General features: G+C 30.2%; 1 protein-coding gene and 1 pseudogene across 4 annotated transcripts; one reads left to right on the plus strand and one right to left on the minus strand.

Annotated features, from left to right (window-relative positions):
- The first annotated feature begins 8,057 nt into the window (after positions 1-8,057).
- Positions 8,058-13,813, plus strand: LOC111276099 (ALA-interacting subunit 3-like; annotated as a pseudogene). The gene is made up of 8 exons (XR_016333562.1): positions 8,058-8,508; positions 8,893-8,950; positions 9,058-9,133; positions 9,231-9,344; positions 9,817-9,887; positions 10,721-11,015; positions 12,484-12,605; positions 13,526-13,813. The product of XR_016333562.1 is annotated as an ALA-interacting subunit 3-like (transcript).
- Positions 13,661-19,190, minus strand: LOC111276098 (S-adenosyl-L-methionine-dependent methyltransferases superfamily protein). 3 transcript variants are annotated; one of them, XM_022861911.2, is made up of 8 exons: positions 19,007-19,189; positions 18,017-18,242; positions 17,796-17,930; positions 17,064-17,286; positions 16,034-16,220; positions 15,128-15,312; positions 14,499-14,636; positions 13,661-13,909 (listed from the first exon to the last, which is right to left on the minus strand). In XM_022861911.2, the coding sequence occupies exons 1-8, from the start codon at positions 19,140-19,142 to the stop codon at positions 13,781-13,783; spliced, it is 1,359 nt and encodes a 452-aa protein (XP_022717646.2). In that variant the 5' UTR covers positions 19,143-19,189; the 3' UTR covers positions 13,661-13,780. The 3 variants fall into 3 exon arrangements, 1 of the variants encoding a protein (XP_022717646.2); XR_002688500.2 differs by lacking the exon at positions 13,661-13,909 and having other exon boundaries at positions 14,973-15,312; positions 19,007-19,190; XR_002688499.2 differs by lacking the exon at positions 13,661-13,909 and having other exon boundaries at positions 14,507-14,636; positions 14,957-15,312; positions 19,007-19,190.
- Positions 19,191-19,670: the final 480 nt, after the last annotated feature.

The following is a 19,670-nucleotide window of genomic DNA, read 5'->3' on the forward strand; positions in this document are numbered from 1 at the left end:
ATATATTTTAAATTGAAAGGTATTAAGAAATTATTAAAAATTCATATTATTACAATAATATTATTATTATTATATCAAATAATATTAAGTATTAAAATGATGAAAATATTATTTATAATAAATAATTACTATTTATTACTAAAATAATAATATAATACTATTTATTATTGAAATAATAAAATTAGTTATATTTAATAATATACAAAATATATTTAAAATTAAAATATTAGAAGACTCTTAATATTAATATTGTAATATTTAAAAAATAATTGAAATTATATAAAATTATTATTTCTTAATATAACAATATTTCTTACAATGTCAAATTAAGTCCAAACTTAAAAAGTTAGATTTGGGTATAATTATACAAATATTTAAAATTAAAACATTAGAAGACTTTTAATATCTAATTTTTTTAATTAAAATTAAATAAAAATTTTATATTAATATAATAATATTTTATGTTGAACCAAATTTAACTGAGCTAAAAAAACATGTTCAAGGTACAGCTCAAGTAAAATTGTGCTTACAAGCTTGGTAAGTAACCTTACCATAGATATTTTTTTCCAAAAGTTATCTCCTTTTGTAAAAAAGAAAGATAATCTTTTATCTTTTTAAAAATGGTTTAATTTTTCTTTGATCAATCAATTTTTTGCCAAATAAACATAAAAAATACAAAAATTATTTTTGAAACTCATTTTTTACAAAATGAAAAGAGCTTTTTACTCAATCGTCATATACAGGTAATCAACTACTATAAAATCCAATAAGTCACTAAATCATATCTGATAATTTTAAATCTAATATGGTGACTTGACACAAAAATAATACAAAAAGATATAAAAATGATATGATTTAAAATTTTAACAAATATCATAAAAAGATGTAATAAAACCAAAAAAATTATTTCATAGTTTTGTGTCTACATGAATTGTGACATTCAGTTTTTGTGTAATATTTTATATAACATGAACATATAAATTATCAAATCTACTAAATCTTTTTTCCAGTAATCAATTAGAGGGATCGTGCAATTGGGGGCTTTCAACTATATTATTAAAATGCTATTCAAATGCAACGCATGGGACAAACAAAAACTAAAACCTCTTAATCGGAGATATGATGAATTCAAATGAAATTTAATTTCTTTTTAAGATTTTCAAATTAGATTTGTTCTTGTACAACTATGACTAATTTTTTTCAACCCTGTTGACAAATCAAATTATAATTATATACAAAAATAATATAACCAAGTTGGACAATTTATAACTATCAATAAAAACTATCCCAACACAATGTTATATAGATAAATCATCAATGTCTAAGAAAAATTAAAGGTGATTTTGAAAAAAAAATTATTTAAAATTGAGATTATCTTTTGTTGAAAGCTACTTCCCTCTTTTTTGTTTTTTCCCTTTTTTAGTTTCTTTTCCTACATCCATTTTTTCTCTTTTTAGGTGTACTCTCTTTTTTTTTCTTTCTTCTATTTGTGCTTTTAATAATTATTTGAGTTTTATTTCTTCATCTATTTGTACATAAGATTAAAATTAAGTTTATTAGCATTTTTTTAGCATCTTAATAGATATTGTTTGCCATATCATCAATTTCAACTAAATTGGTATAGCAATTGAATGGTGTTTGTCATGCTATTAAATGGCATTTGTATATTTGTGAAAGAGATACGACAAAAAAAAATTAGAACGTGTTTCCAGTGTGAAAAATACATTCCTTGATTTTTATGGAAATATAGTTTGTCTATGTGGGTTTCATATTTTGTGTTTTAGATATGTCTTTTCCAATGTTATAATTCATCGTTGATAATCTATTAATTTTCTTTGGTTGGAAGAAAATTTGGGTTATGATTTTTAAATGCTAGAAATTTTGGTATTTGGCATTTTTTTTTCTTTTTTTTAATATCCATTTTTAAGTATCTTTATTCGGTTCAGTTATATGATGTCTATCCTTTCGATTATATAGTAAAATGGTGGAGTTGTTGCTTTTATTGTCTCTTTGTTTAATTAAAAAGTGACAGTGGGATTGATTAACTAAAAAGGTATGTTTTTTATGTTTTCTATTTTTTCTCCTTTTCAGTTTTGTTTAAACTTTAAATTTAGGTTGTTTTGTGGTTAGTTTTCAATTAGTTTGTATTTAATTGATTTTCGTATAAATAGTTGAATTTTATGAATTCATATGAAATAGAGTTATTTCGCTTCTAAATTTAAAATTGGTGGCCTCTTTTAATGAAATGATTAGAAATTGACGTATAGTTTTTTCAATTTTTTTTCTTTTTCTCTTTTGAATGCAGAATGAATTAGAGGTCATTAGTATTTAAATACCATATTTGGCCTATCACTTAACACTATATTGTTTCTTATGTTCTTATGTGCTTGGAAGTGAGAATAATTTGTTGATATCTTATCCGTGAATTCTTCTGAATGTGGTAAAAGAATTTATACCACTTATAATGGTTACAAAAATTAAATTATTTTAATGGGTGCTATGGTGTGTATATGATTCTTTAAGGTTTGTAATAACAGTAGTTGTTGTTGTACAAGATATAAAATTCTAACATTTATTAAAATGTTAAAGAATTTTGAATTAAACAAAATTTTGGAAGTTGGATTTTTGAGGTTTTTATTGCTTTTCTACTCTATTGAAATTATAGTTGACAGGGTGTATGTGGTTTTTAAATTTGACTCTATTGAAAAGTGGAAACAATATGTTGGATTTTAGGTGCTATTTTATATATGTGATTTTCTAAATTTGTGTTTATATATGTAGCTCTACTGCCATGCAAAAAGTTCTTGAAGGAAAGATTCATTTGTTTATATATGTGTCTATTGCCATGCATAAAGCTTTTGAAAAGACTGAAACATAATTGGCAAAAATTGTGTCACATTCTATCATTAAATTGAATATACAATTGATTTTTTTTGTATTATTTGCTCTACTTTGTCAAGTTTGTAAATGTATATTAAGGCAAGATATGCATAAACCATAAAATTGCACTTTAATACTCAATTCTTAAAGGGATTTGTGATGATGTGTTCTTTAGTTTGTCTCATTTTTTGGATTAACACTCTTTGAAACTTAAGTTGCTACAATCTTATATTGATTACTATTATGTACAAATTACAGCTCTTAATTTATTGATAACTCTCATAATGCAACATGAGCTTTTATACTAGTTAAGATAATGCATAAGGAGTTGTGCTTCATTGTAGAATTTGTTAAATAACAAAGAGATTCAAAGTTCTTATATAATGGAATCATGCAATAATGGGCATGACATAGATCTTTTAAAGAACAAGGTTTTTTTTTAATAAGCCAATTCATTTAGGACCTTGCAGGTCCAATGTTTTTCCTATACAAAAATTAACCTTTTATCTCTATATCTTCACACCAAGAATTCTTTGCAAATGAAGAGATGTTATAAGGGCTTTTTACTTTTCAAACATATCCTCATACATCTATATACAAACATTGGTTTATTAAGAATACATAATAAAAGCACTTCGAATTGTTAATTCATCATTAGAGATGGCTTAGAACCAATAGTTCATTATCTAAAGGATTTTTCCTTTCTAATACTTCATTAAAGAGTTATTAGTATTTATCAAATCTATTCATTTTTGGATAGACATGATAAAGCTAGATCATCTCATTTCCTCAAAGAAGCCTATTAAGATTAAAGTTTGTTGCAATATATAATTGTTGATATAAAAAAAAATTTTTTGGTTGTGAAAAACTCAACTTTTATTACAAGTGAACTTTTGAAAATTCTTTTCGATTTATAGAAATTCTAGAGATCACTTTATTTCTTGTTGTTAAAATTTTATTTCTTATTATAAAAAAAGGATATGTAGTATAAAAATATATCATAATAATAGAAAGTAAAGTATAAAAAAATAATATCCTAATAAAAAGTTACAGTTAAAATGAAAAATATATTAAGAGTTAAATCTAATGGATCCATGTTATATTTGGTTTCATCGGACTAAGCCTTTTAAAAGAATTTACTTTAAGAATATAAAAAAAATTAATTAATTTAAAGTTTAAGTTGACGATATATATTTATTAAAATTTAAAAAAAATTATTAAACTTATTTTTATATTTTATTAAGTTTAAAGTTTCATATTTTTCTATAATGGTACAACACATGTAACTCATTTTATATTAATTGATATAAATTTTTATCATTCTTATCACATAAACAATCGAATTATCACATGAATCTCTTATACTTATACACTCTTTAAACCCATCGACCATAGTAGATCAATTATAACTTCCAAACTCACTATCAAGTCTAACACCATAAGACTTATTCCTTGAAAAATCTACTAGAAAGAAACCAAAGTTTATACTAAAAAACTTATGTCTATATATTTCACTCATTCTGAAAAGAAAATTTATATCAACATTTTTTTGATTAATTTCTACATGAGCAAAAGTGCAAAAAGTAAAAAAGATAAGCTTACCATGTTCTATAGGTGCAACTTGATAGGTTGCCACTTTTTTTATATAGTTGTTATGAAAAGGTAAGTATTAATTTTTTTTATAAATTATTCATATTTTTGAATGGATGGTTTCTTCTTTATATGTTTTGAATTTTTTTTGAATTACAAGATGGCCTATGCTTCTTTGTGTTTTAAACAAGTTCTAAAGGTATGTATCCAATTCTTTTTTCATTTTTTTCTCTTCTTTACAAAGCATGTATAATTGATTACTCAATTTGCTTCCATTTTTTATTTCTTTCTATTCACTTTTTTTATACAAATTATTTAGTTATTATAAGCCTTTTCTTACAAAAAAAATGTATAGAAGTATATAGCTTATTAGCCACCTGTTTTTTTTGTATAGGTTGATGTAATTTTTTAAATGTGAAAAAAAAGTTGCCATTCCAGTAAAAATTCAAAAAAATGAACCTATATGTATATATGGAATATTCAAACACTTTCTTTTGTGAAGTTAAAAGATGTTTTAATTGGTTTTCACATGTGTAACAATGACGGATAGCAAACTATCTTTTGTTAATTAGTTTGCTATTCCATATCCATAATACCATAGATAAAGAAACAACGCCGTTGTATATCTATGGCAAAACAAAAGGCTTTTGAATTAAAGGAACTTTTTGAATTTTAAATTATTATCGAATCATATCTTACAATCTTTTATAATATTTAGGATTTAGTTTATAATCAGATAGATATTTAAAGGAAAAATTAAAAGAAAAAAAATATATATATATATAGAAGGAGAAATTGTCAAAAAAGCTAAGGACAAAACATTTAATGCATGATTGAAAATTTAGAAAATTTTTAAATGGTTAAAACTTAAAAAATTAATTTAGCTTTCATTAAATACAAATGATTTTGATTTGAAAAAAAAATGGTAATATGATTTTAAAGATGCTCGATTCTTATGGTCACGTAGGGTATGTTGTGTTCAGAGCATCTCACATAAGAATTGAGCATCTCACATTTTAAATAGACTTTTGATTATCTTATACCAATCTTTAAAATCATATTACCATTTTTTTATACAAATGTGAGATGCTCGATTCTTATGGCCATGTAGGGTATGTTGTGTTCAGAGTTTTTTTTTTTTTTCATTTTGTGGTTTCTATTTTCATGCATTGATTTTTTTGCATGTGTTAAGCAAATTGTTTCTTTGCAGGTTTTGGCAAAATGTTTTTTTACATATTTTCTTTTTTGCTTGGAGCATAGTATTTTTTTTCATGTATAGTATATTTTTTAAGAATGTTTTAAACTGGTTTATTGTATTCTATTGACCATCAACTAGATTTTTTATTTGTTGCTTGATGTTATATTTTTGAAAATATATTTTTTTTATAGATATGGTGTTTGAAATTGATAGAGGTGTTTAATTCTTGAGTTATAAGACTTCTATTTTTCTCTTTGTAACCGTTTATAAGAAATCTTTCAACTTTGGTCACTTTCTCTTCTATAGTTTTTAGCCTTCAATTAATTTATGTTTAAGATGTCAATCAACTCTATTATAAAGTCCTAGTTCTTGAGTTATTAGACTTCTTTTTTTTTCTTGTATTAAATAATTTTTGTACTTTTTTTTTTGCTCAATTCTATGAATTAAAAAATTAAATTTAGTATTCACTTGAAGTAAAATGTTAATCAATTTTGTTATGAAATCTTATGACAATGGCTTGGATTTGATTTAAATGTTTAATCCTTAAGTAATCAGCATTGTATTTTTCCTTACCTAAGTTATCATTTGTGATTATTTCCTTTGATGTCAACCAGTTTAAAGAATTTAACATTTAATGTTTAGCTTTGCTTATTATTTATTCATATCTAATAGTTTTAATAATATTTCTAATCAATACCATTCTAATTCTTTACACAGCATATTCCAACAGCATTTGCTAACATTTCTTTCTAGTTCATCTAATGGATCAACTCTTTCAATCCCAAAACGAGATATAGAGTTTTTTCTTCAAAACATTGACACCAATATGGATCAACAATAAACAAAATAGCCTGTTCACTACATTCACTCTAGAAAAAATAAAACCTTCGCTATTAATAATCACCTAAACCATGGAGATCTATACTTATTTCACAAGATTGAACTAGACAAGTTCAACGTTTTCATTTTTCGCACTTCTTAACTATACAATGATGTGAACGTTACTGTTTCTATTTTGTCAAATAGAAAATTATTGCCATGATGTTCCCATTTTATTAAATAGCTTTTGATGTTTTTATTTTGTCAAAATGTAGTTTAACATTTATTCCTGTGTATAAAACTTCATTTCTTTTTGTAAGTATTAAACAGCTACAAAAAACATCATTTTTTACAAGTATTAAAAGGCAATTTAATGCCTACTACTAAGAACGAAACATTTGATTGCTTATGTTTGGGATCTAAAGTTAAACTTTATTGAATTGATAAATAATCATACTTTTTAAATCCCCAAAATGAAGTGAAGATATATTGATTAGTTGCGTTAAGTATTTTTTATTTTTACTCATTTACATTTAGGCTTTAAAAAATAATTTTTTATGTTAAGATTTTATTTGTTGTTGTAAAATTGTACTTTTATTTAAATAATATTTTTTATGAAATTTAAATAATACTTTTTAATGTTTTAAGAGATACCAATTCTTTTAATTTTTAATAATGCTTTAAGGTTTATTAAATTTTGCATGAGAACTTTTAGGATTACTTTAGCATTATCGTTGGAGATAAAAAATTTTAGTTGGAAAAAGTGCATGTAAATAATGTAATTAAAAATTTTAAGTGCTTGATATTACTCTTAAAAAATACTATAACTAATTGAATTGTCTAAAAAATTATGTTTAGAATAATAAAATATTAGAAATATAAGGACAACATAAGGATTTTTTATGCTAAATATATTTTTAATTGTAAAAGCACAAGTTTTTAGGTTTAACTATTGACGTTGTGTTAAGAGCAATTTTTGAACATAAAAACTATTTTTAACGTTATATTTTTATAGTTTCATTACTAGATAAATATTTTTTTTTCTTTTTAAATCGTGAACAATTATTAATATTCAACAATATAAATAGGGTAAAATATATAATTATACATTTAATTATAGTCACATTTTTAAAATATCATATAATTATTAAAATTTTTTAATTTAATCACTAAAATTTAAGTAAATATTTTTTTATCACTCAATCATTAATTTCTAATAACATAATAACGTGATAATATTACAAAAATTGCCAAGTGCCACTCGGTATTACCAATTTATCTTATATGCCATATGACATTATTGATTGGCCTTATGAATTTTGAAAAAAAAAATTATTGTCTTGATAATGTCATTTGACACTGATAATTATTATGATATCGTCATATTAGCTTATTATTAAAAATTAATAGTTGAATGACAAAAAATATTTATTCAAAATTTAATGATTAAATTAAAAAATTTAATAGTTTAATAATTATTTTCAACACACGGCATAATTAAATAACTAATTATAATTTACCTATAAATATAATGATTGTTATTTATTTACCATATTAAATTATAAAACAAAAACTTTAACTTACCAAAAAATCCCGTTCTGTCTGTCCTACTACTTCTTCTACGGTAATCTAGAGACGACGCGCACAAAATTTCTTGCCGCCCTCCTCACCCCGATCTCGTTGGCATTGGACAATGGACTAAGTAAGAAAGAGAAACTTCGGTTTCGTTTCGTTTCCGTTTCCTTCCCTTCCCTTCCCTTGGAAAGTAGTCAATAAAACCAAACAAACAAACAAACAAATATCAGTATATATTCTTTGAATTTTCTTTCTTTCTTTCCCTGCCCTTCTACTCCATCGTGCTCATCTTCGCCCAACTGCACAATTCTTCTCTCTCAGACTGTAAACTTGTTTTTCTATAGAAAAGATTGCTCCGATGAGTTCCAATACGCCTTTGTCCAGCGTTGGAGGTGCTGGATCCGCTGATTCTGCTGCTCCTAGAAGGAATTCCAAGCGACTCAAATGTAATCTCCTTGTTTTCTTATGGGCTGTGATGTTTGACCTGCTTTCCTACGCTTGCTTTTAACTTTGATGCACTTTTTTTTTAAAAAAATTTTATCGTCTTCTTTTAGTTGTTTTACATTTTGATTTTTCTACTTTTTTAGCTGCATGATTTTGTTGACTTGTTTCTCTTTTTCTCGGTTATGGTGGAGGATTTTATTATTTGTTACAATGTTAGGTTGCATCTATAGAATTATTGGATATATTTGTAATTTTTAATAATAATAATAATAATAATAATAATAATAATAATAATAATAATAATGAATGATGAAAGATGAATAATGAATAATGATGTGCAAGTCGTTTGTTTTAATAACTTTTTTGGTTTTGGATCTTCCTCTCAGATTCTAAGTTTACTCAGCGGGAGCTTCCAGCGTGCAAGCCAATTCTGACGCCACGATGGCTGTTTTTATTATTTCTATTTCTTAGGCAATGCTTTTGTTGTCTGTTGCAATTCCATTGGCATTTCAGGAAAATTGTTTTGTTAAATCTGTGTTTCTTGTTATGCAGGTCATATAAGCCTTTATGCTTGTTAGGATTGTCTTCATTCCTATTGGAGTGGTTACTCTCTTTGCCTCTCGAGATGTACAATCAACCCCTCCACTATTACAAAATAATCTTGCATTTTTCATTTTTGTTCCTTTTTAAATTGGTTAAGCATCAACTTTCAATTTTTTATCAGGTTGTTGAAATCATTGATTGGTATGAAACTGCTTGCGAACCACAAAACTTTAGAAATGATAAGGTCTCATTCATACAAAGTGCTGCTAACATTCACCAGAACATTGAGAGTAAGGTTCGTATGCAGCACTTTATTATTTTTCATCATATTGATGGTGGCAATGGGGTTGGGGGGAGGCAGTGATAATTTTTCTGTCTTACATACACGTGCTTGCCTTCTATGCAACCATGGAAACCGGAATTCTTTGCTATCCAAGTTCCTGTTGTCAAAACTTTTAATTTGTGATTATTTCCTGTGGTTTAACCAAAACTCTCTAATCTGTTTTGTTTCCTTCTGCCAATTTTATATTTTTTTAATATTAGACCCTACCATGTATATGTGTAGGCATTGTAGTCTAGGTACCAAGGCTTAGTCCTCCAACTATGGCTTTAGGTTTAGGGATCAAGTTGACTGCTGTGCTTATATAATTTATGCAAGTGGGCGCATATGTGATATATGATAATAAGATATAACTGATCGAATTAACTCTTACAATTAGATGAAAAATAAGTATATCTTCCTGCTGTTCTCTTGTTTCTTTTACAAGGTTAAAAAGCTCATGAAGCAGCCTATCTATGTCTACTACCAGCTTGACAACTTCTACCAAAATCATCGGAGGTATATCTTGTGTACCTGTACTATAAGTTCTGCACAGCATTATATACTCTACTACAAGATGGTCAATCTTTATAATGATGTAAAGCATACTTTTTTTTTTTTTCATTAGAAGATATCAGAAAATATATTGACTATCTATGGAGCAGTAGATTGTTTATCTGAATGTATAATAATATACTCAGTGAATGCCTACTTAAGATTTTCTCAACCCATGTTTTTAAATTGTTTAGATCCTTGGAGGAATGGTGGGATCTAGGACTTACATAGGGGAAACCATGGTAGTTTAGACTCACCTTCTACAGAATGCTATGCGGTGGTAGATTCTTTTGTTGGTTCCAGATGTTCTTTTTGGGGCACAAGAAGAGTTATATTTTTATTGTAAACTATACTCAAACTTTTTTATTTTGAGGCTTTTGAATTTAGGTGTACATTTTATTTCTCTTTTTCATTGGTTTAATGACAATTCACAGTCTTGAACCCCGTATTTATGATATATTGATTGGTCCATTTCAAACTCTTGAACCATTTTCTTTTCATTTTGCCTGATCTCATTCATCCCCTTTTCTGCCTGTTATTAAGGAGTTTAGGTCCGGCAGACGCCATTTTGTAATGATTACATTTCACGTGAAGATTGATACTTAATAATATGATATATTACAATATTCTAAAATGAAATAGAATGTCACAAATGTGTTCTTTTGCCTTTGTATGCTTCTAGATTAATTTTGTCAATGAATGGGGGCTTTGTGGTTGAAATAACAATATGAATGGAAATGCATTTATTTACAATGATTCTTTGGCATCAAGTTTGGTGATAGCTTTTCATAATTCAGGTATGTGAAGAGCTGAAGTGACTCACAGCTGAAAGATGCTAAAAGTGAGGGTGATGTTGATTCTTGTAAGCCTGAAGATATGGTTGGTGACAGGCCAATTGTCCCCTGTGGTCTTATAGCTTGAAGTTTATTTAATGATACCTGCAATTTCTCCCGCAACAACCAGCAATTGGAAGTGAACTAGAAGGGTATCTGGAAGAGTGATAGGGATAGTAAGTTTGGGAAAGATGTATTTCCTAAAAATTTTCAGAACGGAAATCTTTGAGGTGGTGCACAACTTGATGCATCTATCCCAGTAAGCTTTCACTGCTTCTGGCCACTTCAGTTTACTGTTTTATTCTCTATGCTATATAATTTCTTAAGCTATATAATTTCTTAAGCAACCGGTAATGTAGAATAAAAAAAAAAAAATTCTCAGGTAAGCACTCAGGATTATTAAGAGATTGTATGATTTATATGAATATATTTGAATAATAGCAATTCAATTAGTTTGAAAATTAACATTAAACAAATAAAAATATTAGTTTTCAAATTGATTTCAAAATTGATTTTTTTTTTACATGATTATTAATGAACATTGTAATTTATTGTTCTATGGTACATAATGCAACTTTTATGTAATGCAGCATTCAGTTTATCATTTATCTTTTTCATTTTTTTCCTTATCCCTCAGACATTTTTGTTTTCCTCTCCATCTCTCTCTCTTTGTACTTTTTTTTTTTAATTTTCATTCTTTTCTCTCTGCAAAATGTAGACGGAAGGCTGCGTACTATGAACCCTCACACCAACCCTCGCAAAGCAGAGAGCCTTGTGCACTGGGGTTTGCCCCTTTATTCTTTTCTCTCCTTGCTAGCCTGCAAGGAGAGCCCCTTTCATAGCTGGAGCAGCTTGTGGTGTAGGGGGGCATGGCAATCAGCCTTTTCTTCTCTCTTCTCTTCCTTTTTCTCTGCTTCTCCCTCCTCTATTTGATGTGCCATCACCCTCTCTTCCTCCACCTGTGATATCTCCCTCAGCCTCTCGCCCTCTTCTCCATGCTCTCTCCCGTACCTGCCTTCTTTCCCTCATAAAAAGAAAAAAAATCCCCAAAATGCTCATTAAACCCTAAGTTTGGTTGTGAAATGTCAAAATTGCAAACTTAATTTAGAATTCCAGCTGCATTCGATGACAGGTGATGGGCCTGGTATGGCTGGGACTCTGTTTTCTATATATGTGTGTGTGCAAAGATAGATGAATGTAAGATGTCACAAATCTCAAGATCTCCCTTAAAAAATACCTTGGAAGTTTGACAAAAACATATTTATATATGCTTCATAAACTTTAAATTAAGCCCACAAAAACAGACAAAAATGAACTACAAAATATGCAAAAATAACCAAGATCTTCTTTGCTGAATGTCTCGAGTAATTCCTCAAAACTTATACAATTGAATCAACTGGGTATTTGTGTGCACTTGGAAAGAAGATAATTCTGGTATCATTTCTATTCTTCATATTTATTATGTTGCTTTTACCATTTTGCTTATGTTCATTTTGATGTGTAGACACTAGTTACGTCTCCAGTTCACATTAGTCTAACAGCATCTATTGCTCGTTGGCACTGCAACTAAAATGACATGTCAGCCCTCTCCTAAAAGTCTCCCGTTGCAAATGTCAAAGTCTCTAGGAGCCTTTATTTTTTTCATTGAAGGAGCATTTGATTTTTCATTTAAAGTCCTTCCAACATTGAATTACCAGCTAACTTATCCAATTTGATTTGCATAACAGTTGAGTGAGCAGGAAGACCTCATTGTTTGGATGCGAACTGCAGCTCTGCCTTATCTCACTATTGGTGGGCTTAGCTTCTTTTTGGCCTTGTCTTTCATTGTTGTGTATCTGGTCAAGCCAAGGTATTTTCTTTGATTACATTCATGCCACCCATCTAGACTGAGCTTTCATACATTATGAAGGTTGCTGTTATCTTTACATACTTGTCTTGGGGGAAATTTAACTAGGTAAATCAAAATTCCTCATTCTGCTGTCTTAGGCCACATTTAAAGGTAAGCTGTATTAATTGGGCTGTATAAAAGAAAATTACCTTAAATCCTAGGATTCCCATCTGTATTCAGCCGTGAATCATTTAGGTGCTAGTTTGGCTCCCCACTGGCTGAAAAGGTGAATATTTGATTTAGTGCAATGCCAAATGTATATATACAGTTCTTGGTTTTCTGTTTAGTTTCCTCTGTTAACATTTATCTGAGAGTGGCTTTAGCATAACATCTGAAAGTAGGTTATATCAGGTTTTAACTTGGAAACCTTTGGGATGAAATAAAAATAAGATGTATTAGTAATTTTATCTCTAAAAATTAGGATGGGATTTCATATTTAGGCTTTTTAACTCCCCCCCCTCTTCTCATTTAAGCTATATTTTCAAATCTACCTTTCCTAATCTTTTCTCCAACTCCTTTTCTCAGTGATACGTAAATGAAAACTCTATGTTGGTTTATTATGGTGGTTATTTGTGACCCATGGTGGTACCTTGAATCTACAATGCTACTGTAAAAAATGAGTGGAAATTGGTTGATACGGGAGCAGCTAATGAACCTAATTGTATTTATGGTATGCCTAGGGGGAGAAGTGGGGGTGGAAATGAGTAAGGATGGAAACACTTTTTATATTATAGTTAGGTTTCATAATCACCAAATCTACCTGGTGTCATCTACAGTGTATGTATTTTTTTAAAGATAATTTGCTGGACATAGGGCTGCACTATGTCAAGAACATATATTGGGTTGCTGCAACTGATGGAGTTGTACTCTTACTATTTCAGGCAACTTGGAGACCCGTCTTATTTGTCATGGAACACATCCAGGAGGGCACTAGGCTAGAAGATGGTTGATGTAATTTTGTGTTAATATTTAAAATGGCTAATATGTGATTTGGGATTGCTGAATATTCCAAGTAATGCTTATGAAGTTTCTATGTATAATTTCAGCAACAGCTCAATACAAAGTTGAAGAAATTTTCATCAGATAACAAAACAGAATTATGTAATGCTTTACTTCTAAAAGAATTGTAATTAATGTCACAGTATTCGAAGCAGGATATTTGAAAGGTATGCACCCTCCGGGTAAGATGGATCAATAGGATGATCACAAGCTGCTCCAGTCTGTCTTAGGATTGTGATTTTTCTCCCTGCCCTTGATGCAGCACCCTGTTTAAAAGAAAAATAGGTCAAATAACAAGATTAGGACCTGTTTGATCTCTGCATGGCTCTCAAAAGCAAACTTGTTACATATTTTAACCTTTTTGTTTTATTGTTGGTTATGGCTCTATGAAGGCAATCAACTTAAAAAAAAAAAAAAGCAAGTGTAGGAAACTAGTTCTTGCTTCAATGCTTCATAAAACAACCGTTAGATGCTGCTCTTCCTATTAATTACCTTAATGCTAACAAAGTTCATAGCAACTGACTATTCTTGTAACAATTACCTAGAACCTACTTGTGTAACAAAGAAAATTTTTATATCAATCCTTTGTTATTGAAGGTATATATGATTTATGCAATGTGCAAAAAGAGAAAATAGAAGGCGGAGAAAATAATGCAGGTGACTTGCATTGCCTATGCTCAAGCAGATGAAAGACCGATTTTAAGGTATTGCTACCATAATAGCAATGCAAATGGTAACCAATTTCTTTTCTTATAATAATTTCTAAACTTACAGAGATATGCACAAGATATCTTTTCGAGGGTTTTCAGGATGGTTTCTAATATTAGAGAAAGTACAGGATACACAATCACTTGCCTGAAGAGTACGCAAGAACATCCCACTTTGAGTCATCGCTCCTGAACAAGAACAGGTCATGAGAAGGCCACCTCTTCTCGTTATTTGCATTGCTAGTGAATTTAAGTTTCTGTACATGCCTGATGCACCTTGGAGAACCTGGTATTATTAGCATCCAAGAGACAAACATAAATGGGGGTATGTTGATACAAGGGCAAAAGCATTATTGCACTCACAGCATAACTTTCATACACGAGTTGCCAGAATCTGGATGCATGGGAAGTTTTATGTGTTCATGCATGTGTGAAGCTAAAGTTAGCATATTTTTATTCATTTATTCATAGAAAACAACAAAGAAAAGTCAGTTCACTTTCCTCTTGAAATCAAGAAAAAGAAATTCGACTTGCCTAAGTTGCCTTAAACTACTCATATAGTGAGGGACTTCCATATGATATAAGAAAAAGGAATAGAATTAGTACATAGTAGATTAATCACCCCAAGAATAAGGCATACGGATTAGTCTGTCAGCATGTGCATGCAGGAGCAGGACACGTATTATTTCTTCACCTCAGAATCAAAACTCAAGTCCGCTTCCAATGTTATCCGCAGGAAGTTCAGATTGTGCTAATTAATAGATACATGTTTAATACCTTTCTGCTTGGTGCTAGTTTTGGAGGATCGAGAATAACTATATCCCACAATTCATTTCTAGAAAGAGCACCCTTCATAAATTCATTGGCATCTTCTCTCAAAAATGATATCTTTCCAGGGTCCAGATTGTTAAGAGCAATATTTTCTCTGGCTAGCTCTATTGCGGGCAATGATGTATCAACACCTGATAGAATAGAAGACAGAATCACATAAATAGTCCCTGAAAATATCCACAATCATTCAAAAAAGAGGTTTTAACTATCCCGTTTAGATGTGCTTTATGATAAGATACAAGGAGAATGCAATTTTAGGTAAAAAGTCCTATGGTATCTTATAAAATTTCAAAAGTTGAAAATCTTACCAGCTTCTCATAAAAAATGTTCAACCACAAATTTTGATCTCAATAAGGTATTATGCAACTCAATTCAACTTAACTGAACTTTAATTCCCAGCCAGTTAGGTTCTGCTATAGGAATCTTCTTCCTCAATTGCTAGCTTATGGCCACATTCTTCAACATTTTAAGAAATTCAGATATTTATCGAAGAAAAGAGGAAAACACTAGGTATGACCAAATATGGTACTACAGAAAACATAAAATACATTCAAGCTGATAGGGGAAATGACCAAATTTGGATAAGAAATTAATGAATCCAACAATACTAGGTTCTGATCGTTCTGCTTTACATACTTTTAAATAAATTGACCTTTGGCACATCTGTCACAATTTTTTCTAGAAATTCCTTCAGAAATATGTATGTCTGTTCATGCATAACTCAGCCTTGCAACTTTAATTGGGTTGTTCTAAATATGCCTTCACACCTTGACAACTTCAACTAGCCAATATTATTAGTGGTACAAGTAGGCATTTTGCAAAAATTGAATAAAAGTTTTAGCAATTATGTACCGGTAATACTCATAGCACCTCCTTTTGCAGCATTTAGTGCAAAACCACCACTGTAGCAGCAAATATCTAGAACTTTCAGACCACGTGAAATCGTTGATAAGAACATTCGGTTTTCACGCTGATCAGCATAAAATCCTGTCTTTTGACCCTCCAATGAGATTGCATAAGAAATCCCATTTTCTGTGACCTGGCATATAAAAGTAGCATGACACCTTATGAGACTCGTGTTAAATGATGCTATAAAAGCAAAAGGTTGAAACAACAGAAAAGCTGCTGTATGAAGCATTTCAAAAACCCTAAATGAAAGGGTGATCTCAGTCACTTATCAAGCAACATGCTTTTACTGAACGGGAAAGAATGAAATCTAATATTTCTCTACATCTTATAAAAGAGAGATATAATGCGGGAAGGAGAATCTTCAAATGAGAATGTTTCTGGAAGATCAACAAGTGCAGATATTTATGCCAATAGAAGGAATAAATAATGGAGAAGCTGGATTTTGGATAAGTAATGAAAACTATTTTGAAATTTCACGAAGCGCCGTAGTAGTAATGAAGAAAAAACAAAGAATCAAAGCTGTAGTGATCTAGCATGAATAAGTAATTCTCTAAACAATTTCATTATATTGGCTCCAGCCTCCAACTATGATTCTAATGCATGGAATGGGTCTTCCAAAAGTTAGCGGCTTCTGTCAGATAAAATATATAACATCAGCAAAGGCATCAAGAAGCCAATTATGTTTGCATAACACGCCAACAATTGTGTGCTTGCAATGTCTGTATGACGCTATCAGTCAATGGGAATAAGCACAATGGGAAGAATCCTTCTAATGTGTCAATCTATCATGTTGTCAGTCATAATTGAATGAAGTGTATATATTTTATTAGCAAGGACAGGTACAACATGGAAAATTTCCATGGTGAGAAAGTGTAACTTCGGGCTTAGATTTTATAGAATTTAAATCAATATGGATAAGAGTGTGCATCACAAATTAAAACATGCAATGTGTGATATTTCAACGGACTTCTACCTTTGTTCTTTGGGGACAAGTGGATGGATGCAACTCTTTCACATCTGATGCATCCATTCCTTCTTCTTTTAAAATTTCAACGGATGGTCTCCAGTATATATAATTAATTTCATCAATGCTACTGATGTATGCTTCTACTTTTGATTTATACTTCTCAACCCAAGCAGCAGATGACGCTACTACTGCTATATCTCCAAAGACATCTACTATTAATCCTGACAATCTACAGTGAAGCAATAGCATCCAATTAGCAAATAAGAAAATAAGTGTCCAGAAGCAGTTTGGTGGGAATCAGAAATGGATTATGAGAAATGGTGGTTGGTGCCCAGAAATACAGAGAAACAAACTTTAGAGCATTTAATGCGTTTTATGTTTTTTCTTTCTTTTTTCTGTTTTTGTTTCTTGTTTCTTATACATTGGTGCAGTTAGTATAAAAGTCTTGATACCACTGGGATATCACATTTTCCCTTTTGAAAGACTATCCTTAAAAGGGAAATCAACAATCCATCTGTCTAAATTACATTGATTTATTTGTAAGCCCCATAACCTGCTTCCAAATGCAACTACACTATCTATCCAACTAACCAGTGTGTAAATCCAACTTTAAGAGTAACTTTATTTTATTTGTGCATCTGTTGTGCATGTATGTCTCTTTGTTATGAATAACCGTTGGTCAAATGTCATTCCCTTCTAAATCTTGAATCAACAAGCATAATTCATAGTTAGAGTTACCTGTCTCCTTCACTATTGACAAGACGATATGCATTTGTAGTGGTTGAAGGAAGCCCTAATCCTCTACGTAACTCTGTAGCTGCATTGATTCTGGACTCAAGCAACTTCTCCATGTCCAGTGCGCAAGAAGGATCTCTGCATGACATAATTTAAGGAATTTAATTGACCAGTGGATAAAGTAAAACCCAACTGTAAGATCTTGCCCTTCTTTGCATAATTACCTTGTTGCTTCCTCTTCTAGCTGCATGAGCCGAACACAGAACATAGAAACTGAATTATACAAGCCCCATCCAATAGGTTTCTCTGTCCCATCAGCTACCAACACAATATCTCCAGTCTTAGGTGGAAGTCTACCAATTATTCTATCAACTGCTCCACTGTAAACCATTGGGCTTCCATCCTTAAAGAGTTGTGTTTTGCCTTTCTTCAGAACAACCTTTGCAACATCTATCAAAGCCAAACATCTTACACTAAGCTTAAGAAATTTAAATCAATTGACTAGCCCTAGGCATGCGTTCTTTATGTGTCAGTTTTCTCTAGTAAGGCAGAGCATAAACAATGAGAGAGCAATCCAGTACAAGACACATGAATCTAATGCAGGTTGGGAGATCATTGAAGAATATCAGATACATTTGACATTAAATAAGCTTAAATGTAAGATGGGGATGGGGGGGGGGGGGGGGGGCAAAATGAAAATAGACTAAGCACAGCCTTTCTAATCTCTTTAAACAACATCAATGATTTTCTAATATGGTTTTGGAGTCGCAGAAATCAGTGCTTTCTTGGTCCCAGAAAAAGTTAAGAATACATAATTGCAGAATGCCATACAAGCAAGAGCGCTAATATATCTATTTTTCCCTCATTTCTTAAGCCAGTCACATATAACATTATCCAAGGAAATGTATTCACAATAGCTGAAAAGCATATGCCAACTTGAAAGGAAGTGTTAGAAAGTCAGGACCAAAAGGCAAAGCAAATCAATCAATCCATTTTGTAAACTTTGATCAAGGGATGGAGATTTGAGCATTTAATATCTCCTATAAGCCTTTCATATATATATTTTATTAACCAAATATTAAAGCAGGAAGAGCTGATATAGCTTCACAAATAAAAGCAAACTAAGAATGAAACAGAAACAGCAGCAAACAAACAGAGAAATCCATTGCAGAAAAGCAATGCATAAACTTTGGTTTATGAAGAAACCCACTTACCTTTGGGTTGAGAAGAAGCAATACGTTGAAGGTTAGAGGTGTAGGAAGCTGCTGGCAGTGGCAGTGGCAGCGGCAGTGGCAGCGGCAAGCGAGAATAAGAGAGGGACTTGATAAGGCGGGCCTGAACCAGCTGCATGCTTCTTTTAGCAGACAATCTTCCAGTGATTGGTTTTGTTGCTGTTTTCCGCTTACTAGGTCGGATGGTTTGGGTACACCCGAACCGACCCTATTCTTCTCCTTAGAGTGATAACTTTTTAGGGTATAGTCGATCAAATTCGAATTCAGTATTAAGTTTAAATTCGATTTGAAATTTAAAATTCAAAAATTCGATTTGAATTCGTTCGAATTTTATTTTTTTAACTCGAACTCGACTTGAAATAAAAATCGAACTACTCGAACTTGCTCGATTAACATGTAAAAATAAATTCGATTCTTATATTCAACAAAAATTTAATTATTTATGCTTGAACTCAAATTTGAGTTTGAGATATTTTATTAATTAAAATAATAAAAAATATTTAAATATAAAAACTCGATTAGGTTCGTGAGTTACTTGAGCTAAGTATAAAAATACTTAAACTCAGCTCAATCGGTAAGTCGAGCTATTCGAGCTCAAGCTTGACTCGATAATAATCGAGCCGAATTCAAATTTTATTTGAATCGA

This window comes from Durio zibethinus, chromosome 25 (genome assembly GCF_047325235.1).
Source record: "Durio zibethinus cultivar Kanyao isolate XHJ-2024 chromosome 25, ASM4732523v1, whole genome shotgun sequence".
NCBI classification, from domain to species: domain Eukaryota; kingdom Viridiplantae; phylum Streptophyta; class Magnoliopsida; order Malvales; family Malvaceae; genus Durio; species Durio zibethinus.